At 41.8% G+C, this 26,126-nt stretch overlaps 1 protein-coding gene across 1 annotated transcript in view; it reads left to right on the top strand.

Annotated features, from left to right (window-relative positions):
- The window catches only part of LOC143315184 (prohibitin-2-like), a 51,645-nt gene extending 34,532 nt beyond the window's left edge, over positions 1-17,113 (top strand). The window contains exons 5-10 of the mRNA XM_076722723.1: positions 9,108-9,292; positions 9,612-9,741; positions 10,477-10,580; positions 10,928-11,005; positions 11,201-11,280; positions 16,344-17,113. Of these exons, the coding sequence (XP_076578838.1) occupies positions 9,108-9,292; positions 9,612-9,741; positions 10,477-10,580; positions 10,928-11,005; positions 11,201-11,280; positions 16,344-16,371 (605 nt within the window). The 3' untranslated portion in view covers positions 16,372-17,113. The remainder of the gene's footprint in view (positions 1-9,107; positions 9,293-9,611; positions 9,742-10,476; positions 10,581-10,927; positions 11,006-11,200; positions 11,281-16,343) is intronic.
- The last annotated feature ends 9,013 nt before the right edge of the window (positions 17,114-26,126 follow it).

Here is a 26,126-nt window from a genome sequence, read left to right as displayed (position 1 = left end):
CTGCCTCGTGTGAGAATTTTGTGTAGATTTCAGAAATTCTTTCTTCACCAGTTTTTTGTGTGGACTTCAGATGTTGAATGGCTTGTGAAATGAGGTGTTGCTTGCTGTGTGTGTCTATTTCTGCCGTGTTTTACATGTCAGTGGATGCATTTTTACTTATCTGCTGTGTGAAGTGGTCTGCTGTCTCAGCCCTTGTGTCATAACCAGATGAGTCCATCACTGTCCTCTGCTCCGCCCCTAGTCAATCGGCCTCTGCCTTGGTCTCAGCTCCCTTGTTTTCCAGACACTCTCTAGTCCAGTGTCCCATCATTCCACACGTAAAACAAGCATCAGATGCCCCATGGCCTGCCCCTCTCCCTTTGTTGTGATGTCTTCAGCCTCGGCCGCGTCCGCGACCCCTCTCTCTGGCTTGGTATTCCAACGCTGTGAGCTGTACCATTTGCAATCTGTCTGCCAGCTGTGAACTTCTTTTTGTTTTTTTTTCTTTCAGGAATCTTTCTGCATGTATGGCATGTCTTTCAACTGTCTCAAGTGTAGGGGATTTACCTCTAAATTAATGTTACATTCGTTAATATTTGCCAGGCACCAACCTTCCTCAGCTAAGAAGGATTTTGTATATCATATCTTATAATGCTGATGTAGTGAACGAATGAACCAACAGTAGATCAGTCTGATAATCTAAGGCGTAAACTCTCAGTACAGGGATTGCTTATATCCAGCTCAAAAGGACACCGTCTGACAACGACTTGTATACAAAAGATTATTTATTAAACACAATAATGAAATGAATATGAATCATGAATAATACGATAGATTATATGCAGGGTTCTAAATTAACACCCGCCAACCCGCCAAATGCGGGTTAAAATTCATATTGGCGGGTGTAAATAAAAACTTACTAGCCAATTTGGCCGGTAATGCATTAGGCAATCATGTCAGTCAGAGCCACTCTACAGTTCTTCGTCATTTGTCCCCCGGACAGTCCGTCCTACATTTCCCATGAACACTGTCGAAATGCTACGTGATGACGTACAAGACGCCCATTGGCTGTGCGCAGGCACACTACAGTCTGTAGTGCAACCGGCGCGAGAAACCATGGAAACGCAAACACAAAGAAGAAGAAGAAGAATGAACGGCGGCGTATAAACTGTAAAAAAGGAGAAAAAGTAAAGTTAAACTAAATGCTGCGGTGGTTGGGACAGACGTCTGGGGGCGAGAAGAGGAAGGAGGCAGGGGATGAGAATGTCGACAAAGCGTGCGAAACGAAGAAAAGAAAGTTTAATGCTAAATGGCTGACAGGTCGTGAATGGCTTGTGTTTGATCACGAAAATGCTGTCATGTTTTGTAAGGATTGCCGCATGTACACGAAAGAAAAAAACAAGACGAATAATTTTGTGGTGGGGACTAATAATTTTAAAGTCGAGACAGTAAAGGACCATGAGAGTGCCCGAAGTCATCAGGAAAGCCTAATGAAACGGGTGTGTTTTGGACCCAAATGCAGTACAACGGAGAGCAGGATCAGTTGGTAATGACTTTTATTTAATACCACCAGAAACAAGGTATGGATCAGAGTAAGTTCGTTCTCCGGGCTGAGCGTTCTCAAAATGTCTCTGGGGCTCAAGCGAGGGAACGAGAAGTGGCTTACCAAAGCCGCTGATGACGAGGAGGAAGCTCCGCCACCGAAGAAACAGCTGATCGAGCCGGCACGCAGCGGAGTATCTTTCTTCAGCCGCTGATGATGAGGAGGAAGCTCCGCAGCCTGGAGAAACAGCTGATCGAGCCGGCGTGCAGCGGAGTAACCTTCTTCAGCCGCTGATGACGAGGAGGGAGCTCCGCAGCCTGAAGAAACAGCTGATCGTACAGCGGTGCCGGCGAGGAGAGAGCAGAGGGGTGGTCGGAGGCAGGCGGGGGGTCGAAGCCAGATGAGCAGTCCACGGAAGCAGAAGTACCGAGGGGGAGCAGGCAAGAGGAAAGCCGAAGCCAGGCGGATGAACCGTTACCAGCAGAGCAGTCAGACACCAGAAACGCTGAGGCAGAGACACGAGGTCAGGGACGGAAGGCAGGTGAGTTTACCGGGAGGCAGACGAGGAGAGCAGGTCGGGGACAGACAAGGTCGGCAACGGGTGATCAATCTGGAAAGCGCTGGAAAGTCTCGCATACTGCAGAGGAACGATCTGGCAATGGGTGAGAGTGCTGGAGAGGCTTAAATGCAGGGCTGATTGTGATGAGCTGCAGCTGTGTCGGCAGGTGAGCAGAGTAGAGCTGATGAGGTGGGCGTGGCTGGCAGGTAGAGTGGAGCAGAGGGAGTGAGAGGCCGAGACTGTGACACCTAAGGAGTCTGCAATACTGACTGCTGCACTATTTGTGTTTTCTAGTTCATTCATTCATCTTCTTTACCCGCGCATCCCATTTCGGGGTTGCGGGGGGCTGGAGCCTATCCCAGCTAGCAATGGGCGAGAGGCGGGGTACACCCTGAACCGGTCGCCAGCCGATCGCAGGGCTACATACACACACACAGACAGACAACTCACACACTCACACTCACACCTAAGGACAATTTTAGAGACCAATTAACCTAACGAGCATGTTTTTGGTCTGTGGGAGGAAGCCGGAGTGCCCGGAGAGAACCCACGCATGCACGGGAAGAACATGCAAACTTCACACAGAAAGGCCCTGCCCGACCCCGGGTTCGAACCAGCAACCTTCTTGCTGTGAGGCACGCGCACTACCTGCACGCGCACTACCTGTTTTCTAGTTGTACATACATAATTCAATTTATTACCAATGCAATTTTTTGCAAGTGTTTAAGTCATGGCTGTTACTTATATATATTTCTTATTAAAGAAGGAAAGCAGAAACACTTTAAGTTGAAAGGAAAAATACATTTTATTAGGAATGTAATGATACTAAATACTTACTGGAAAAATGTCTTTTAGAAAATAATAAATCTGACAGCATTTTTTGTTTGTATAAATTAAATGTTTGCACTTTCTGTGTATATTTTGTTTCATGTGTTGTACTTTCTGTGCATTTTTCATGCCAACAATGTAAATAAAATGATCAAATGCATTCAGTGGCACTCATAATCTCTCTTATTTTCACCGGGAAAAAATTTGGCTAGTGGAAATTCTGATTGGCTGGTAACTTTAGAAGGTCACCAGCCACATTGGCTTGTGATCAAAAAAGTTAATTTAGAACCCTGATTATATGGATGAGGTAGATTAACACAGACACTGCACAGAGGAACTTATGGCAAGAGAATGGTAAAATGAGTTTGGCGATAGTGAGAAGTAGGTTTTTAAAGGAAAATGGGGACACGAATATGAAGTTAATTTGTTGAATGAACAGTTTAGAGAATTATTATTATTATTATTCAAAACCGCTTAAATATGCCTACTTTGTCGGCGACGTTCCTAGATGTCTGCCCCGAACTAACACGAAGAGGCTCCGCGTCATAGTCCGTCACTCTGGTCTGCACAGCAGTCTGCCCGACGAATCAAGCGAACCACTGATGAGAGCTGGTGCTGGACAGGGATGTCTCGGGAGCTGAGGGTCTTCGGTGTCGGTTACAGACGAGGGACGGCTTCTGATGTTTCTTTAACCCGGACCAGCAGGTCAGCAGCAGGCTACAGGTCTTCGGTGCGGTCAGTTAGTTGTTGGCCGTTTGGCAAGGCTTTTGATTACTAATAATAAGATTGAGAAACTCTTCGATGGCCGGTCGAAAATGTCTTCAAAATTATTATTACGTGACTAGACTTTAACAATAAAAATAGGAAATGGGCGGCTTGGCGTGGCGAGCAAAAATGAAAGTTTCAAGAAGATAAGAAAAGTGCGTTTTCTGCAGAATTAAATCAGGCCACTCTGTGTAGTTGTGAGCAGCAACAAAAAGACTGAGAAAATGACGGAGCGGAAAAATACTTGAAAACTAAAGAACAGAACTTAACACAAACTAAGACAAAACGAGACGAAAGAAAAACAAAACTAGACTGGAAGAAAGACAAAACTAAACTAAACTGGCGTCCGTTGCGCACGGCTAACTTTATCATCGCTCCAGGGCGTGTCTAATCAATAGGCCTTCACGCATGTGGGATGGTTCGCAGACGTGCAACGTGATTTCGTTTCACAGAGCGAGAATTAATTAATGATTCATACGAGGGCTCACCTGCTTCTCACTATGGTCAATCGAATATATTTTAAATGATCAATTTTCAATGGCACTACAACAACAACATGCGTGTTCACTACATGCGTTAGACAATTCTTATGAATAAAGACAACATTAAACAATGAATACGGTAACATTTTCTAATACTAATCCTAATAAACATGATGACTAAGGGTATAACAACTTTAATATGATGAAAGAATAAAGAAGGGCAGACTATATTTGCCGAAATGATTATTGCTATTATGGTTACTTATTAATAAATGTCTTCCGCTAAGAACATTCAACCTAACCGCTATGAACCTCTAGATGGCAGTATGGTTACATGGTAGAAACTCAGAGAAAACCTTTGAAATAGTTAAATTCACAGTTTCATCATCCTGTAAGTTAGAAACACCAGGAAAGCGTTGTTATTGTACTGATCACGAGCTTAGCAATGTAACATCTACAGTTAAATCAAACATAGAGATTTGGTTAATTTGGTAGGTTAAGCAAAAAGGCACACAGACATACAGAACAGTTTGCTTCAGGAATGTCTAATTTACAACCCATCAGCATTATCTGATTTGAAGATTCCTTTGGGACATGGCATTCGTCCATCCAGGCAGTTTTATTGTCCTTAACTCCCATGGGCTATCAAGAAAGAGTTAGCACCTCCATGAGAACATCTTGACCAGATGTAAATTAGAGGTAAAAGTGTTATCAGTGACTCTTGTTGCCCTGAAAGGGTGTGAGAAGATGTCTCTAAACCAGACATCCTGTCTCTGCCTGGGTTCACACCTTCCTGTGAACCTTCCAGATGGTCAATTGTTTTATCACTACACTTCTCCTGAGCAATGCAAAGAGGGGAGAAGAGGGTCAGCTACAGACCAGTTCTGCTACACAAGATTTCCATAGTCCCATGTCAGACAGTTGTGTTTAACCATCTCACTGATTTCTGATTTCATGCCATTAATGAAGCGGTCTCACAGGTGAGCCTCCCATGGGGTAACTGGGTTCATCCCCCCCATGGCAGCTGGTCTTTGGAGGCCACTGTGTGTGTCGTGGATCTCTGTGAGTCGAGTGAGATAATCAGACACAGTCTCATTCTCCTCCTGTCTGCAAGCTGATATCTTCCCCATATCCAGTCTTACAGGGAAAACTTTTCTGATTCTATCACAGAGCTCAGTCACTGATTGTCTATATTGAATGTTCACTTCATTTGCCCATGTTGGGTGAGTCAGTCTTTGCTCTTCTATAGGAAAGTATATATCTATAGGAGCAGTCGCTTCAGTTCATTGGTCGAGGGTCTGAATTGTTGACAGAAGATGTCCAGTTGTGTAGCAAACTCTTCTCCCCCATTTTGAACAGAGGGGAGGTGTTTGGCAGCTTCTTTCATGTCGTTGTACGTCCATGGTCTGATGATTAGCTGAGAGTTTCCGTCTCCTCCAGCTACTTCAACCATCGGTGCAATTAACAGAGTCTGAGTGAGGAATGGAGTCTGTTCGCTTGAAAATGGTGCCTTGTCGTGTTGTGTGCACATCCTGTGGGGGAGGCTGGCTGCTCCTCCTCGGTCCACAGCTGGTGCAGGCTGTCGTCTGGGCGGAGCCGAGTCCAGATCAGGATCTAGTTTGAGGCACTGTGATGCAGAGGTTAGTGTAGCTTTCCATGCCTTTTGTTTTCTGTCCCTGATGTTGGCTTCAGTGAGCCAACAATCAAAAGCTTCCCAGTTTGCTTGAAACAGTTTTCCTTTTTTCTTTTGCTTTGTCTGACTGATTTTTTCCTTTGCTGTTAGTTGGACTCAAAAGTGTTCTAATTGGTTTAGGCTAAAACTGCCAGTGCATGGGAACCCACACTCCTGAACCCAGATTTTAATTTGGTCAGTACTTTGTTCACCATATTTTGTGATCATAAATTGAATATTGGGAGAACACATCAGAGGTACATTTTCAGATGCTTTTTCTTTACTGCTGTTGGAACCCATTGTTGAAAAGGAAAAGGAGAAAAAGAAGAGAGAGAGAAAATTTTTTTTTTTAGATTTTTAGTTTCTTCTTCTCTTTAGGTGGATTTGTAAGGACCTTGGATTTTTATTTTTATTTATTACCACTTCAACTAATCAGTGTAGATATTTACTATTGGTTTTCTCTAGAGTTTTTTTTTTTTAACCTTAATTTCGTTGTTTTTATTAAACTCCCCACTTTTTTTTTATAGTGAGAGTGTAATGTAAAATTATTCTAACCCCCTGCGTTCTTAGAACAGAAAACCTAAACCTAAACGATCGTTGATGGTAACATTCAAAGCTTTTTTAATGTGCACAGGGGCTGTACCTATGAGTCCCAGACTCTACAACGGTTTCCAAAACCTGCCCCCCTGGGTCCCTGACCCGAAGCTTCCTTGATCCTGCAGCGGTTTCCAAAACCTGCCCTGTTAATACGTCTATTACAACACACCCCAGGTGGTGAGGATCGTTTACCTTTTCCAGATTTACTCACCAGAAAGACAAGTTTGTGTGCCAGAAAAGGTTCTCTGGATCACGCCAGTGAGTGGGCGTCGGTCCTCACGTGCCAGGTCCCCCGCTTCTCTACCATCTTTGATAGGGAGGTTCAGGGTTTTGGAGTCCCAGACTCCAGCTGTACAGACGTAAAACCTGCCTTATTCTGACGCCTGCAGACGGACTCCCTTCTTGTTGTCTCGAGTGTGACAGTGAATACTTATGATTAAGTACAGAGAAGATGAATAATAAGGATTTCCATTACAAGTTGCAGAAAGCAAGGGAGAGATTTTAATATGGCCAGAGCCATGATGCTCACAGCTGTATGGGACATATCAAATACAAATACTCATTGGGCCGAGGTTCACTTTCAGGGAAATGCTGAGAAAGGTCCACTGGTAGGGTCTCTTCAGCTTTCCTTGAAGTTCTTGTGTTCCTTGTTACTACAGGCTAAAATATAAGAAACATAATACTTAAAAACAACTTCATTAAAAACAACTTGAAAAGGTTTCAGTATCCCACAGTGTATTGTAATACACAATACATCGCTTATTCCCAAACACACAGAAAGAACTAACGGTAAAGCACGCAGAGGCATGTAGAGTAAAAATACACCTACTCTTTGGAGATGAGACGGGAAGTTGAAGACAGATGGGGTGACACCATCTCTAAGCCTGACAATCTGGCCCGTCCTGTCAAAGTCATCTGGCTTGAAGTGCTCACTACAGAGCTTGGATGACTCAGTAGCAACAAAACCCTCCCTTCTCATTGCAACTTCCCATTGCCTCCGCAAGTCTGTGTCACTGGGAAACCTTCAAAATGTGAATAAAAAAAAAACAGCTCGAGATAATGAGAAAGAGCACCTGTTCCTGCTGTTAGCATTTCATTGATAGCCAAATAACGTTAGTTACGATGATATAATATTATAATGGTCAAATAACCAAAATTATTGTTCAATCTTAATTGTGAAAGGTAATCCCACATGATCTGCTTTCAATATTGTGCCGGTTATTGCAACCGTAGGCTGCACAAAATAGGGCATAGTTGCTCTCTTCACGTTGACTTCGGTTGGCTCTGGTGCTAGCCTAGAGTGAGGAGACTCAACCAATATGGTGGAGACGCTGGATTACGCTCCAGCATGTAATGAGGCGTCTACGTATATTATGTCTATGGATAGAATCCCAACTCCAGCAGATGAAAGTATGTCTCTCTCAACCCTTAAACGAAATATTGACAATGAAAACCGTCATTTTAACCCTGCATCGACGGACAAATAGTGTTTTATTTTACTGCCAACTCCAAACACTAAACCTATGTGTTTACTTTGCAATGACTGTGTTGCGGTACTTAAGGAGTATAATGTCCGGAGACACCACCTGGAAAAACACCTGACTTTCCGAGTAAACTTTCCCGAAGGATCCCAACAGAGGACTTCAAAGGTGCAGTGTTTAATTGCTTCGTACAACAGGAGTAGTACAACTCTGGTGCAGACAGTTACAGCTCAAGAGAGAGCCACAGCAGCTTCCCTCCGTGTTTTGTGGATTTTAGCAAAGAAGAAAAGGCCATTCACAGACTCTGATACCATTAAAGATTGCATGCTTGCAGTCACGGATGAAGTGATAAGTGACAACACAGTTAAAATGAGTGTAACATCTGCCATTAAAATGTGCCCCTGTCAGACACTTCAAACATTCGCAGGGTTGAAATTCTTGCTACAGATGTGTTTGAAACGCTGTTGGAAGGTCTGAAGAAAGCTGACACCATGTCTATAGCAGTAGATGAGTCCACAAAAAGAGGTGATACAGCGCAATATATGTTCATTTTTTTTTAACTGTAAAATCTTACAAGAGGAATTGCTCTGCTTACTGCCGTTAGACAGGCACACAACTGGCGAGACAAATGTTACTTTGATTTCATTTCAAAAGGAACAATATTTTGTGACCAAAATATTCTTTTTAGTTATTTAAGTGAAAAATAGCATTGCTGCTACCTCAGGTTCTGTTTATTTAGAGAAGGTTTTCTTGCGCTTTTTGATGTTCTTATGTCAGATATGTTTATTTTATTTCAAAGGGGAAAACAATTTCATCACAATTGACATGCACTTTTTTAATGACGGGGTTATTTCATGAGTGAGAATATACTACCTCTGTTCAATTAAAAGTTTTGAACTGTGTTTTTATGCACTTTTTGAAGTGGCTGCATTTTACAAAAAATGACTAATAAACATCACTTGTTATTTCATTATGTTAATTTGTGTTGGTTTTAAATTTGTCATTACCTCTTCCTTACTGACCTTAAAATGTCTGGCCCAGCTTAAGGTCTCGATTTTAGAATCTGGCCCATCTGAATTTGTAATTGAATAGCCCTGGCATATGTATTGAGGAAGTGGATCATATGATTGTTTGCAAAATATTTTCTTCTATTTTTAGGATTTTTTGTTTTGAAACTAAACATTACTGGTGTGTGGTATAGATCTGCAGATGGTGAACATTGCAGTGCGGGTGTTGTCCAGGCCCTTAGCATCCAACCTGCCAGTCATGTACCAACAGCTGGGGAAGGACTATGATGAGAGAGTCCTGCCCTCCATTGTCAATGAAGTCCTCAAATCTGTTGTGGCAAAATTTAATGCCTCGCAGCTCATCACACAGAGAGCACAGGTACTGTTGTCACTGCAGTCTAACACCTCTGTACACTTTGATATTTGATTCTATCCCAGTTTATCTGTTTACATATATTTATCTTCATCACCTAATGTAATACTCAACTGTTTCAGCACTACCTCAAATAATTACAAATATACTCATAATGTTCATTCGTCTAAGACCGTGTGAGGTGTCTAAAAACCTCAGAATATAATGCAATCAAACATTATCAAGCTACAAATCACTGCCTCAAGACATCCCAGTGAGTCTAGTCCATACCTGTGTGATATTGTCTGTCCAGTGTTGAATATTGTTGGTCTGTATTGTTGTCTAGGTGTCCCTGCTGGTGCGCAGGGAGTTGTTTGAGAGAGCCAAAGACTTCAACATCATTCTTGATGATGTGTCCATCACAGAACTAAGTTTTAGCAGCCAGTACACGGCTGCTGTGGAAGCCAAGCAAGTTGGTAAGGCTCAGTATACCACAATCAGGCAGCAGAGTGGCTCCTGCAGATTAACAGTATGTTTGTTATGTTGCTCAACAGTCCCATTAATCTTTCCTCTTTGCTATTTTCTGTTTAGCTTCAATTTAAACATTTCAACAATGTTAACTGCTTTAATCAACAGCAAATCTGTTGATTAACACAGCAAACTCAAATTTAAAGGGTTATTGTTTAATGGCCAAATCAACATAGGCAGGGACTTCATTATTGAAAAAAAATGCTGCTCCAGTCTAATTGAGCCTACAAATACAGTTCCTTTGACCTCATTGCTTGACAAATACATCATGATGAAAGGTACTATGGAATAAAATGGCTGCTAAACTATGCAGTGATTATCATGAGGCACATTGTGAACATTTGCAGTCTTTAAATGGAACTTTTGATTCTCATGTAAAGTCTGAAAAGCAAGTGCAAAGTAAGCAAAGAGTAGTCTGCCCAGTGTGTGATACACAGTACACAGTACAATGTGTCAGCTGCTGATTGTTTGGCTCTTCTGACCAGAACTTTTGCATTTGGTGTAACATCAAGCAAATATGCAAAATATTCAATAAACAGTTTATATGGTTGTAGAAATATTTCTTGACTCAGAAATTGTATATTTTTTAATGTTTTACTTGAAAGAAGAAATCTAGGAATTCATTAAATTTGTGCTAAGAATAGCATAAGCAGTAATGATGCATTTGTGCGTGTGTGTTTTAGCCCATCAAGAGGCACAGAGAGCCCAGTTCTATGTGGAGAAAGCCAAACAGGATCAGAGACAGAAGATCATCCAGGCTGAAGGAGAGGCTGAAGCTGCCAAAATGGTAATTAACTGAAATTAATAACCTGGTTCTCACTATTACTCTTGAAAGAGCTGTGCTCAACCTCAGGAGCTGTATACTACTGAGACAATAACTAATATGTAATAAACACCCTGCCAGTTTTGGCATTTTGACGTAAACTCTAGTGCGATAGTGAAACAACACTGTTAGGACTTTAAGTAATTGGTGTCACTGTCTACCTTGCATTGCATTTTTGGCCATGTCGTGTGAATGGCAATATATTGACCAAAGAAAAGCTCTGTGTGTGTGTGTGTGTGTGTGTGTGTGTGTGTGTGTGTGTGTGTGTGTGTGTGTGTGTTTGTTTGTTTGTTTGTTTGTTTGTGTGTCAGCTGGGCTTAGCAGTGACTAAGAACCCAGGTTACCTGAAGCTGAGGCGGATCAGAGCAGCACAGAACATTGCAAAGACGGTCAGTACTATTGTTTATCTCTCTGTTCCACTTTGACTGATTTTAGAAAAAAACATGCAAGATTTAATTTCTGTGTGACCTTTGCAGGATACCAGAATGAGCAGCTAAAAAATATTTGTCCCAGCAGCATTAGCGGTGGTGGTGGTGATGGTGATTGATGTCGATGATGATGATGGCTGTTGTGTCTTCTTCCAGGTTGCATCATCTCAGAACAAGGTGTACCTTAATGCTGACAGTTTGGTCCTGAATCTACAAGACCAGGCATTTTTTAATAAGTAGGTTTGCACACCTATAACGTGTTTTAGGCCCATAACTGTATGTCACATATAGTTTACAGTACAGTTAACTCATCACAAATCATGTCATAAGGACTTGATAGAGTTGGATAATACAGTACATCACATCTGCGTGTGATAATGATGATCTAGACACTGACTGATTTGAAAGCATGCATTGTTATTGCAGTATTAACATATTCAATCTAATGGTTGGAAAATAATCGGCAGTAATATAGGGCTGTAAACGAATATTTTACATTCACATTTATATTTGAATTCTAAAAAAATACATACAGTGCTGTGAAAAAGTATTTGCCCCCTTCCTGACACTTAAATGTGTCAGATCATCACACAAATTTTAATATTAGACAAACATAACCTGAGTAAATACAAAATGCAGTTTTTCAATAATGATTTTATTTATTAAGGGAAAAAAGCCATCCAAACCTGTATGACCCTATATGAAAAAGTAATTGCCCCCATTGTTAAATCATGAGTCAACTGTGATTAACCACATTTTTTGGAAAGACCACACCCAGGCCTGATTATTGCCAGACCTATTCAATTAAGGAATCACTTAAATAGAACCTGTCTGAGAAAGTGAAGAAGGATGCAAGATCTCAAACAGAAACACATCATGCCGCGATCTAAAGAAATTCAAAAACAAATGAGAAACAAAGTAATTGAAATCTATCAGTCTGGAAAGGGTTACAAAGCCATTTCTAAGGCTTTAGGACTCCAGCGAACCACGGTCAGAGCCCTTATCCACAAATGGAGAAAACTGGAAACAGTAGTGAACCTTCCCAGGAGTGGTCGGCCTACCAAAACTACTCCAAGAGCGCAACAACAACTCATCCAGGAGGTCACAAAAGAACCCAGAACAACCTCTAAAGAACTGCAGGCCTCACTTGCCTCTGTTAAAGTCAGTGCTCATGATTCAACAATAAGAAAGAGACTGGGCAAAAATGGCATCCATGCGAGAGTTCCGAGGCGAAAACCACTACTGACCAAAAAGAACACAAAGGCTCGTCTCACATTTGCCAAGAAACATCTTGATGATCCCCAAGATTTTTGGAAAAATATTCTGTGGACTGATGAGACAAAAGTTGAACTTTTTGGAAGGTGTGCATCCTGTTACATCTGGCATCTACAACGAACGGATTATTATAATCACAAAAATAAAGATAACAAACACAACCAAACAATCCTGAAACTAGCAAACACAAAATCAGCCCTAAACTAAACAATCAACTATACCGTGGTGAGCGGGTAGGAAAACAGATAACACCAGGAACAACTTACTAAGGTAGGAACCGCAAGGGAACAATACACTAACAAACCAAATCAATAATCACTGAGATAACCACTAACAAGGGAAACCTGCACAAGGCGACAAGAGCACAACAAGAAATCAATAGACTAGAGAGAAGGCTGGAAAGTCAGGCAAGGACCATGACAATCTGGCAGCGAGGCGAAGTCACCACGCTGCTTAAGAACAGGTGAAATTAGGGAGACGAGCCTCAGGTGCGCTGTTTGCCTGCAGCACCGCCAGGCCACACCTCCACTGCAGACACAGGAAGAGAAAAACAAGGAAACGTAAGCACAAGCATAAAAAATAAAATACATAGAAAACCAACTCATAACAGTGTCGAGACAGAGTGAGAAAGTCAGTATCATCATCACACGCAGGAGGGGCTATCTTGTGTAGGGATACATTGCAGTCCATTTCTTGACTGCTGGCATGCTAAAAATACTGGAAAAACTTCAAAAATTGTTGTCTCCATTAGTCACTTGGACACAAAAACATGGAAAAGTAGAGCTCATATGTTTTGTTTTGTTTTGTTTTTTTGAGACAGAATATTGAGTGCAGAACACACGTCATAGGTGGAGAGTGTGAGGCGCTGTTCATCTGGATGGGGAGCAGTTTTGATGGCTGGTTATTTGTTGTCCCGGTTGAAATGAGCGTAGGAGTGGTTGAGCTCATCAGGGAGGGAGGCATTGCTGGTTGGTAGGGCTGTCTTTTTTGGCTGATAGTCTGTAATGGCCTGGATGCCCTGCCACATGCGGCGGGGGTCAGCGTTGTTGTGGAAGTGCTCCTCAATCTGTTGTTTGTGAGCGTGTTTAGCTTTCCTGATGCCCCTCTTCAGGTTAGCTCTGGATGAGCTGTAGGCTATTGTGTCACCAGATCTGAAGGCAGCGTCATGTTCCTTCAGTAGGAGCGGACCTTTCTGTTCATCCAAGGCTTCTGGTTGGGGAAAGTTCTCATCTGTTTGTGGGTGGTGACATTGTCAACATGTGTTGATGTAATCCAGAACAAAGGAGGCGTATGGGTCAATGTCTATGGATCCTGAGTCCAGCGTGGTCTGGGTGGTGAACATACTCCAGTCTGTGTGTTGGAACTGGTGCTGGAGTGTGGGGTCCACTCCCTCTGGCCATAGGTTCACACATCTGATGAGTGGTATGTACTTGGGGAGTAGGAACAGTGAGAGGTGATCAGACTGTCCCAGGTGGGGGAGGGGAGTGGCTTTGTAAGCCTAAGGAATACTGTATAAACATGGTCCAGGGTTTTGTCTACTCTAGTGGGGCAGGAGACATTCTGGTGAAATTTGGGGAGAACAGTCCTCAGGTTGGAGTGGTTGGAGTCTCCAGCAACAATAAAGGCTCCATCAGGGTGTGTAGTTTGTTGTTTGTGGACAGCAGCATATAGTTCTTTCATTGCTAGTTTAGCATTAGCATTCGGGAGGATATAAGCTGCAGTTATTACAGTAGATGTGAACTCTCTAGGCAGATAAAAAGGCCTGCACTTGATCATCAGATATTCCAGATTAGCAGAACAGTGGTTCCTGGTGATAACAGAGTCTGTACACCAAGTTTTGTTAACGTAGATACACAGTCCTCCACCCCTGGTCTTACTGGAGTGCTCTGCCATCTGTCCGCTCTGAAGAAGCAGCATCCCTGCAGCTCTACCACATTGTCCGGGATGCTGGTGTTAAGTCACGTTTCAGTGAAAATCATGACATTGCAGTCCATAAGCATTCTCTATGAGGTGATCTGAAGGCATAGCTTGTCCATTTGTTTGCCAAGGACTGAACATTGGCCACGAAGATACTGGGTTATGATAGCTGGTGCGGGGTTAGCCGTAGCTTAGTATATAGACCTCCACGCTTCCCTCTCCTTTGTTTGCTATCTCGATGCTGCTGGTCGGCATAGCTCCGTCGCTTGGCCTTGTTGTCTTGGTGATCTCTTGGGGGAGCTGAAGTTTGTTGAATACACTGCTTATGCATTGAAATCTTAAATCCAAAAGTTGTCTGCTGTAGGAAGTGTTTGCAAAGCTGTACTGACCGACCTTCTGATAGGTAGACGACCACTCTACCTCCTGAGCCACAGCCGCCCCATGTGTTAAAAGGCAAAGATGCTGGTGTACTCAAAGATTGAGTGTGTAATAAAAAATATCACTTCTCTTGTAAGGTGGGAATCCATAAGACACAAATTAATCTTTTATCCTAATGGATACTATTAATATACAATGAGTGGAGGCCTGCCCAACCAACATGCAGTTTTAATGTGATGCCCCAGAAGATCTGCAGAGGTCAGCATAATTATGGCATTTGCAATTATAAGCTTTTACCAAACAACAGCATAAGTAGGCCTACATTTAACAGAAGAGGACACACCACAGTCAGTGCATTTACAGAAGGGACTGCAGAACAGGTACAGGAGACATAGAGCAAGGAGAGATTGTCTAGTTTGATCACAGATAGCATCATTCAGACAGTTAAAAACAAAAGTAAAAAATGGGTCGTAGAATATACTTTGACAGTTAATATATGGCCCCAGTAAAGTCCATGTGTGGGAACCATTGATCCATGCCTGGAGGAAACCAGGCACTACTCAATACCACCCTAATGGCAAAACATAGTGGTGGCAGCATTGTGCTTTTGGGCTGAGGGACTGGTCAGGGTTGAGGGAAAGATGTATTGAGCAAAAGACAGATATGAAAATCTGATCCACAGTGCTTAGGACCTCAGACTGAGCCCAGCAGGACAAGGACCCTAAGCACACAGCAAAGACAATGCAGGAGTGGCTAAGACACAACTATGTGAATGTGCTTGAGTAGGTCAGCCAGATCCTGAACTTGAACCCAATCAAATATCTCTGGAGAGACATGAAAATGGCTGTCCACTGATAGGCCCCATCCAGCCTTAATGCGTTTAAGAGGATATGCAGAGAACAGGCAGTTCCTTCATCCACACGGCTTGGTTTTTGCTCTGATATACATTGTGAGCTGAGAGATTGTATGTAGACAGATGTGCACCTTTCCAAATAATGTCCTGTCAGTTGAGTTTACCACACACTAACTCAAATCATGTTATAGAAACATCTCAGAGACCTGGGCTGAATACTATATATTATTGTTATACAGTTGGTACATTCAAGACATTCCTTCATCTTATCACAAGCAACATGAGCCCCTATGGACAAGTGGAGTGTATGTTGTGGTCGAGAATAGGTCAAGGTTGTGATTCAACAAGGCAATAGTGCTTGGAACATGTAGCTGTTCTTAATGGTAGAATATAACAAAGCAACTGATGATTCATTTATTCCTAAGATAAAATTCTAAGCATAAGAAAATTGATGAATATACTACAAATTCTCATAAATCTGTCTAACAGTCACTTAAGAACAAATCTGCTTATGCATGAAGCCCAGTCTGTGTAATTTTTTAAGGACCTAACCTTTTGGTAGAATGGAGAGTTGGAACTAAAGGACTGCAGACTAGATGCTTTTAGAATTGGCCTCCAGTCTCTTAATGATACATGCAGTATTACTGTTAGCTAACATTACCTACATTAATGTACAAGTTTCTTACAATTAGTTAAATAACTTTGGCTAAGATTTAAAATGCACCAGGTCCATGTACTCTGAATTTTTTAAGTAAAATTGCTGACCTCAACAAACAAAAACACACAAAAAAATCTCTCTGTTCCAGTAACAAGAAGAAACTATATTATCTCCTACCTTGTGCAGTACAGTGTTGGTTAATTAATGCTGTTTTTCAGCATGTCACTGGGCCAAAAGAAGCGGTGAAGAGGACATGAAGAGAGGCAGTAGAAATGTCCCTGTCATCAACTTCATCTGTCTTCACAGTCTCTGTATTGTTTGTGGCATAACAGAATCAACTTGCATTACACTGGACAAATGGAATGTGGACAAGAACAACCAGATTTGTAGTTGTTGTTTTGTTATTTTTTTTTTAAACCTCTCTGACATGGGAGTGGCCTGTGCTATTCTTGAAGTTTGCTAATTAATTATTTTAATGGAACAAAACAGGGATCTGATTTCAACAACACAATAAATAAATAAGTAAATAAATAAATAAATAAAACTTGTTTGTCAGTTAGTACAAAATCAACAAACCACAAGGACCAACACATATCCAACTGGAATTCCTTTATCCAAAATAATTTAGGAGATCAATGTCTTCTGTCAGGTGGGGCTGTTTGGTCTTAGGTCCAAAATGTCAAACGAAGCATTAGACATCACTCTAACACTGTGTTTGATGTCTTGCCAAATGACAGGTTTCACTGCTGTATTCATCCCCCATATCTATTCCACATTTTGCTGCCAATCTTTTGAGGCTTTACACACATCTCATCAAAAAATGTTCCAGTCTTTCTTCTAATGGCCCTTACAGGTATCATATGAGCATGTTTGGGCACCATACTGTATCTCTTACCTGGAGCTGGTGTTACTGATGCTTATGTATGGAATGCAGTAAACCTGTGTAGCCACTTGTGTTGGCAGTCTCTCAATAAACTTTTATTAGAAGTACAGCTTCTCATGTCTTTCCTATATTTTAGCATTATGACTTTTTTTTATTGAATTGCTTTGAAACACTTTCAGCTGATTTTATAGAAGTTTTATGTAAACCAGGTTATCAAAAGTGGCATATGAAGGGCTAATACTATTCCTATGAATGACAATAAAGTGAGCCAATTATGTGGCTTGATCTAGTGCAGAGTCGCCAATCAGTGGAGACTCCCAGCAGCCCTCACTAGTCTGTCGAGAGCCTGATGCGCGGGAGACCGCCATCTTCTTCATGTTGTGCTGCTGCTTTAATAATAGTAATGCTGCTCCAAAGTTTTATTGCATCAGACACTGGAATTAACTGCGCTGATCTGTCAGGACGTGCGGTGATTCAGACCACTCAGCAGTGAGTAAGAAAAATCGTTACCTGTCGAAAAATTAGGAGCGGAAAAAAACGCTAGCCACTAGGCTAATTTATACAGTGTAAAATACCATAGACTAACGCTAATAGCATTAGCTGTGTATGTGGAAGAAAATGCAGTTAGCAAACCACAATTCTCTTGTCTGTGAGCCATGTTAGTTCAGTAAACTGTTCTTTTTTACTGCTGTTAAGTCATGGTTTGTGTTGATTTTGGTGTAGTTAAAGCACCTTATGCTGCACAGTTACTGTAATCTGTGTGGTCTATGTTTTCCATAATGTTGAAGTGACTCGTGTACAAAGTTAGCTGCCTTATGTGATAAGGGTTGGATAGATGTAATTGTAAGATCTTAAATCAAGGTAATGTTTGTGGAGCATTTGAAGTAATGTTACACTGACTTTGATTTTCACAACATGTTTTGTTGTGCAACAATTTGAAATATGAGTTGAATTATAGGTTTGATTAAAACTTGGTGATATTTCAAGCTAAAATAGAAGTAAAATATAACCTATATTGATGAGTGTGTAAATGTAACTGTGGGTGTGTGACCTGTCTATAGGTCAGGTTTTGGTAGCCAGAGAAATTTTCCACAACTCTGAAACCAGAGACAGCACCCGCTGGAAAAAAAAGAGAGATTCCAGTTAACTGGATGGCGAGCCAGTCTACAAGAAGTGAACCATTGCAGTTGATGATTCGTCCTCTGAATTTTACCAAAACCTGATCGTTGAGTATACATGCGGTATATATGGCGCTTTTGCCATATGAGTACACACTGCGAGATGACCCCAGTGTTGTGTACTGTGTTAGGACCCTAGGTGGTGTTTACACTACGAAGATTGGCACTAGTTTTACTAGGACATACCTAGAGGAATTAAAAGGGCTAGCTAAGTTAAGTGGCAAAACCTATGAGAAGGTGCTGAAAGAGATGATGTCTCGGATCAGTGATGATATTGAATCCATGGAGCCTGTAGATGAGGTGCCCCACCCCAACACTCATTGAGACCTTTCTTGAAATGCCAGAGCTTGATATCCCCAAGGTACAGCCCCAGTCATTCTCAGATCTTTCTCAGATCAACAATGGCTCAAGTGTCACTGCCCCAGTGCCACCCACCAATGTAAAGAGAACTCCATTCCTTTCAGTAAGTGATGTGAACCCACCACAAATCCAGAGGTCCGTGGTTGAGCATATTGTAAAGAGGGAAGATATTGGTCCATGTAATGGAGGTGATGAGAAAAAAAATGATGGTTTGTTGTAAAACTTGTATTGGTCCCTTTACATCAAGCGGTGCGCACTATGTTTAGCCAAGGAGGCGACAACAGCTTTGCGGCTGGAACAAGATTGTCCTATTTTATTTCACCCGTCCCAGGCACAGACACCAATAACTTTTTTTTTTTTTTTTTTAAAAAGCAAAATTAAAAAGAGGTATCCCATAAAAGTCTCTAAAACGAGCCAAACAGTCTTCAATACATGGGTTAAAATCGGTTAAAAAGTCTAGCTAAAACAAAAGCGCAAGGCCCGATTTAAAACTGATTTAAAACGAAACCCGATGACCCGGCCTTCCTGCTCCTCGCCGTCGCCACGGCGCTCTCTGGTTTCCTCCTCCGACTCACTACGTAGGAGGACGGACCATCGGCCAGGATACCTGGAACAAAGAAACCACAGCGGCAGTGGGGGGGTTACACGACACAATACAGCCGAGACGCCTTCCTTTCACGTGCCAGAGTGTTACTGGGTCCCAAAGGGTACTTACGCGCTAGGCAGAGCTCCTTGCTCTGCCGCTGCCATAAGGTCGCATCGTAACACTCTGGACTTCGTCGGCTCGGCTGCTGTCACCACCTCCCGTCACGGTCTCTGGTCCGCGGCCGCCTCAGGCGTAGCCCTCTCAGGCGGTCTCCCCACTGCTTCCTGTGTCGGTTTCATCTTTCTCTTCACATTTACCGCTCGTGTCTGCACCGTCTGACGCCTTTCTCTCCACCTGCTCTCCTCTCGCTGCTCTTGTTTCCGCGTGCGCCCATGACGTCCCTCCTCCCCGTATCCAATTGGTTGCGCACCGCTCCGTTCCTCAAGCCTATTGGCCAGTCTATACGACAGGTAATGCACTTCACAGGTGCAAGTTATCAATCTAATTACAAAGGGTGCCCCGGCCGGAAGTAAAACAACTCAAAATCACTTCAACTAAAACCATGCAATAAAACATAATAAAAACACCACTACAAACAACACAATAAAAGCATGCAAGAAAATAAATAAATAAATAAATAAATAAATCATACACAATAAAACAGAATGGTTGCATAAAAAAATAACTTAAGACTTCCACCGTGCGACATCCACACTTGCAGTCCCCAGTAAGACTCCGTTCCTTCTCTGGGAAGACTCCCAGACCTAACAATGAAACAGATTACAACACTTGGCGCTCACATATTGAACTGCTTTTAAATGATCCCAGCATGTCTCATCTACAGATATCCAGAAGGATCCTTGAGAGCTTACTTTCTCCTGCAGCTGACATAGTCAAGGGGTTAAGTCCTGAATCGCCTCCTGCAGCCTACCTTCAGCTGCTAGACTCAGCTTTTTGCACTGTTGAAGACAGAGAGGAGCTTTTCGCTCATTTCATGAACACCCGCCAAGATCCCGGTGAAAAACCATCTACTTACCTTCATTGGCTGCAGCTAGCATTAAACTTAGCTGTAAAAAGGGGAGGAGTTGCGTCTGCAGAAACAGGTAGACATCTCCTTAAGCAGTTCTGTAGAGGGTGCTGGGATAATGCTCTATTCTCTAGTCTGCAACTCGAACAAAAGAAAAGCAACCCACCATCATTCTCAAACCTCTTGCTGATGCTACGCACTGAAGAGGACCGACAAGCAGCAAAAGCTAGTCGTATGAAAAAGCACATCAGTTCTACAAGACCGCGAGTCCAACTTCAGAGCACATGTGTTTGTGTAGAGTCAAAGGAGAATCCAATTCCAGTGTTATTGAGGATCTTAGGAAGCAGGTAGCTAGTCTGCAGAGTCAATTGACTTCTTTCACAGCACAGAAAAAAACAAAGAGCCCCAGTGACAAGGGGACTTCAAGAAAATTTCAGAACAGTGTATTGAAACCAGATGGTGCACATACAGACATGCGAAGACAGATAAAAAAGAAGCAGACTAACAAACCCAGGCCATGATACTGCTTCAACTGCGGGGAGGATGGACACATAGCCACTTCTTGCACCAATGCTCCAAACCCTGCTCTAGTCACTGAAAAAAGGAAACAGTTGGAGGAAAAACAGCGTGCGTGGGAAAGACAAAACAATCCTAACTCACCTTTAAACTAGATTCAGTCCCTATTGCGGGACAAACGGGGGCTGAAGATAGTCAACAATGTCCCACAGATGTAAATGGCAGTGGCAAAGGTCAAGTATGTGCCAGTTTAGAGCATTCAAATAAAACCCACCCTTTTAAGCTTCCTAAAGGGTTGATTGGCACAAAGAGCACAGCTCAAGTGAATATTAAAGGTGAACAGTTTAACTGTCTACTGGACACAGGCTCGCAAGTGAATACAATTCCCTGGTCATTTTATTAACAGCCCTTGTCAGAGCAGGAGATTAAGCCACTGTATGATCTACTAGAGGTTGAAGGGGCAAATGGACAATCTGTGCCTTACTTAGGCTACATAGAAATGAGCGTCACTTTCCCAAAGGAGTTTCTTGGAGTGTCGATTGATGTGTCTACACTTGCTTTGGTGGTACCTGATGTTAGAGCCATCTCACAGTCTCTTATGTTAATAGGCACAAATACCCTTGATGTACTGTATGACTTCTACTCTGAAGCTGAGTTAACAAACCATCAGCCACTTCCACATGGCTACAGAGCAGTCGTCAAAGTACTTGAGCTCAGGCGAAAACCAACACAGTCTCACTCCCAGCGCGTCAAAAACTGACGCTTGGCCAGGGCCCTTCGGCGTCAGTTTCTGACTCACAAGGTCGCCCTGAGCGTCTTAACGCAGCGGGCTTTCAACTGATTCTAATGTAATTCCATCCGACTCGATATTTGATGCTCAGAGCAAGCGCTCCAGCCTTCCATTCACTTCAATTCATTAACCTGACCGCGTCGCTTCAAGCCGCTGAGAGCATCAGTCCCATTGGATAACTGAGGACCTGACACACGGAAGTATTTTCCTTTCTGTCCGTTTTCACGTTAACAATGATTTTCACAATGATATCTGCAACATTTCTCAAGGCAGTAACACCATTGTGTCCTTGTTAATTACACAACATTAGTGGGTTAATTTCCTGGACATCACTTTTCGTGTTTTCCCCTTCAATTCTGAGAAAGAAAGAGTTGTTTGTCAGTGATGGATAGCTGTAGGCAACACACTACCCATAATCCTCAGCTACCATTGCTATAGAGATGACGCCAGTCCGCTTTGCTTGACAAAATTGTTTTAACTATTTATTTCAAAATGAAACAGATTATGAATGTGAACTAATTAAAAGTGATTGATAATTAAATCGGTGTCTAAAAAATATCAACCTTTAGTTTCAGCTCGCAGTAAGCGATAGGTCAGCAGCTTTCAAGCTCAGTGATTGGATGCTTTAATTGCACTGCACCTTGGGAGTCGCAGTAGACGTGATTCATGTCGGGACTCTGGATGATCCTTAACTGACACCCTCCAGACCCAGGTAAGTTGTCATGAACTCTCCTGATCAATATAATGTCGACAAAAAGAGCACTTTGTTTAAGAGAGAGAGAGAGAGAAACATCAGGAGAACATCCTCTGTAACATTCTGTCCTTTGCAGCGTGTGTTCATTTGAAAGCTTTTTGCCGGCTAGCTAGCTTAATGTTAGTACAGTATTAACAATGTAGTAGTTGCTAAAAATGGCTTCACCAGAAGGGCCAGAACTGTTTATGTACAATTGCACTAGTTAGCTGCATCTCCTATAGAAACAAAAGGGACTGATAATGTTGAGATACACACTAAAGCAATAACTCTCAAAAAGTCTTCAGTTTGACATGTTAATAACGTTAATGAGTTCCCATGCTACAAAATAGACATTTCATTCAAAACTTTATTGGTATCGTTATATTTGCCATTGCATATTAAGCTGATTAAAGCTTAATATGCAATTAAAGGCCCCAAATTCCCTTGTGAGGAAGACCTGTGTGCAGTGTGTGAGCCCTCTTCAAATTAATGAAGAATTAAAAAAAAAAAAAAAAAGCGAAGCTGAAGGACAGTGAGTGGGCATCATCTGTCAAAAAAAAACAGAAACCCCAGAAGGATCATCAAGTCGGCCCAGCTATCTGTGAGTTTTAATCACTATAGTTTAACAAGGGGTTTGGCCACTCAGACATGGTGATGTTATTTGTCAATCAATCCTGCCTTCAGTATATGTGAAACCATGGCTGTAACAAACCATGATTTTTATAAATAATCAATACGCCTGTTACACTTTCACCTAATAACATAATGTATGAAATATCTAAATATTGTGATGAAATGCACAAAGCTTAGTGGCTAAGAGCTGAGCAAAAAGTAATTTAACACAGCCAAATCAGTCAAGTTGAAGCTCTTGAGTTGGTGCTGATTAGCCTCGCTTGTACATGCCTAAACTCCTGTTATGCTAATTTGTTAGGCCAAGGTGTAACTTGTGTATATTTTTCTTCACCGTAATTCTTGCAGGTTTTAAAACTAAATGCCTTTAGACGTGCCCCCTTTTATTTACTGGGCATCAGGGCCGCAACGGGAAGATGTACGGGGACATGTTCCACCACATCTCCCAAACTGATGGGGTTGTCCAGGACATCATCCAAAAAATGAAAAAAAACTTTATGAGCACCTCCTGAAAAGTAAGATCATCCTTGCATAGTGTATTGTTCATGGGTTCTGTGTCACTACATCCTGCAAATGTAAATATACATCTTACATCTAGCCCATTGCAGCATTGACAACTCATCCACTCTGAGCCTTTTTAGAGAATACGACCTCTGCTGTAGCCTGGAACTGTTATCAATGTCATGTTATCAATGTGGACACCAAGATAGTGATATGAGCATACCACATTAATGGAAGTGCTGTTAATAATAACAGGTCACCTGGTACCCTAATGCCCGGAACACACAGGATACCTAAGCAGCGCATGTGCTTAGTGTTATGGCTTGCTTTTCATTTTGGCGTCAAACAGGTCAGAGCAGCGACACTGTCGACATGAGCAGTGCGAGTTATGCACGTGTCAAACTGCTGTTGCACTTCATCGGGAGATTTGTATTCTTGTCTATTTTTACCCTGACATGCACACAGTTCTCTGCAAAAATAGAGCTGGAAATGACCTATAGACAATCATATCGACATCATGCCAGTGTTTCACTATAGCTTTAATGTCTGTATTTGCAGAATATAACACAGATATGACGAGAACACACAACAGGGGAAGGACCAGATTTTTACATTATCTATTTTCTTTTCTCTCCTCCCTCTCTCCCTGCAGCCCTGTCTTTTTTTCAATATGTGTAAGGTAAAATCACATTATCATATTTGTTGATAATTATCAATCAATATATCTGACATTTTTCAATACTCAATAGTATTGAAGCAGTTTGGTCAGTACCATAAACGTATTGAAGTTCGATACCCAGCCCTACAGACGCAGCAGCTCAGCAAGGCCACCCACATGTACTGCTCAAGCAGCCTATGTGTCCTTGGTGTAAGGGTCAAAGCACCGTCTCTTAAGTCTTCCTTACATTCAAATGTCAGATGGTTAGCATCACAGCAATGTATAGTGTGTAATTTCAGTGTTGTCAGATGATATATTTTCAAATACGTTGGAGAAATTCTGAAATAAATTGTTCTTTGTGGTATGTTTGTCCCTGCGATCGGCTGGCGACCGGTTCAGGGTGTACCCCGCCTCTCGCCCATTGCTAGCTGGGATAGGCTCCAGCCCCCCGCAACCCCGAAATGGGATGCGCGGGTATAGAAAATGAATGAATGAATGGTATGTTTGTTGTCTATTGCATTTTTTAATTTGTCAGTACAGTTATTCCTTAAAATAAAATTTAAGCTCAGAGTGTTTAACCACACATAACAAAATGAATTGAGGGGGTCATATTATAAAGAACTAACTCTTTCAGTGCTTGTGTGCATACATTTGCATGTCTGGAGTGCCTACAAACCCACAAACTGTGAAAGAAAGACAATCCAGTCATTTTTTGTGGGCTGCCTCAGTCAGAAAAAATGACATTCAACATGCTATTCAGATTTCGGTCTCCTTCATATGTCACATGGGACTTATTAATACTATTTGCAATGTGAGTATTACTGACAACATTGCAGTCAGAGTAGACCAGATTTCCTGAATGCCTGGGACAGGATCAAAAAGAGGGTCTCTGACAGAGGGTAAAGACAGTCCTGTAGCAATGGACAGTATGAGAATGATCTTGTGTTTTCTAGCATTCTAGCCTGGGAACATATTGTAGTGGTAACCGAATATAAAAGTATTAACCTAAAATATAGCACAATTTGTCTCCTTTAAGTATACTATTTTAATTTATAGATTTGCCTATTTACATTTACAACCGAAACAGATTCGAGTGATTGGAGTTGGAACAGCTGTTGCCTCCAGATGAGTTTTTTCCCCGATGACCACACGGGTGAAAATATTGCGAGTGGTCTGAAGCAATTTCTGCAAGAATGGAAACTGGACGAGACCAAACAGGTGTGCCTGACAACGGACAGTGGAGCTAACGTGGTCAAAGCAGTCATCCTGAACCACTGGATGAGGCTGTCCTGCTTCGGTCATAACCTGGTACAAGATAGCAAGGACAGGTTAACAAGACAGACGTGGCTCTTAAAAGTGCCTTTGGGTTGTTTTCTTTTAAGGAAAAACAAAAAGGGTTGGCTTTTTGGATGACAAATTTGCAGGACCTGTTGAGGGAAGAGAGGAGAACTGAGAAACGCAAAACTAAACAAACATACATTTGACACGTGTTTTTTTTTTGTTAATTTATAACATCACTACTTAGCTGCTAACCAATTGTTGTGAGCTAATGTAACACACATCACTTCTGGAGATTATACATTTTCCTATGGTTGTATTCTTATAAATGACAAATAAATGTAAAATTTATTTGAAGGGATATGCCTGAAACTGAATTATTCATGACACGACTGTTGTCATGAAGAAATCTTCAATATGGTCATTAAGTGTCATTTTGTCAATCACTAACTACATTAAAAATGACATCATGACATGATTGACAACATTCATGAAGACTCTTTCATCTTCATGGCAACTGTCAAGTCAATTTTATGCACAACCCTTCAAATAAAATTACAACAAAATGAAGTTGAACTTCAAAGACACAGCCTTTTTGATTCCGTACTAGCTAACAGCAGCTAGCCAGCAAAGGTTACTGCACATTTGTTATATTTTCCTAAATCTTATCAATAATCCAGTCCTATAAATTAAAACTCTGCATTCTAAAGGCGCTGACAACAACATTTGGGATGAGTGAATCATTTTTTGTGGCTTAGATTTTCATATTTTCTCTATCTCTGTTATTTGATTAATTCACCGTTACACTTACCGACAGGAGGGAAAAATACTGCCTTCAGGATCGTGTACAATGACATCATA

This window comes from Chaetodon auriga, chromosome 3 (genome assembly GCF_051107435.1).
Source record: "Chaetodon auriga isolate fChaAug3 chromosome 3, fChaAug3.hap1, whole genome shotgun sequence".
NCBI classification, from domain to species: Eukaryota; Metazoa; Chordata; class Actinopteri; order Chaetodontiformes; family Chaetodontidae; genus Chaetodon; species Chaetodon auriga.
The sequence above is the reverse complement of the archived record's forward strand: the minus strand, read 5'-3'. Positions and strand labels throughout refer to the sequence as shown.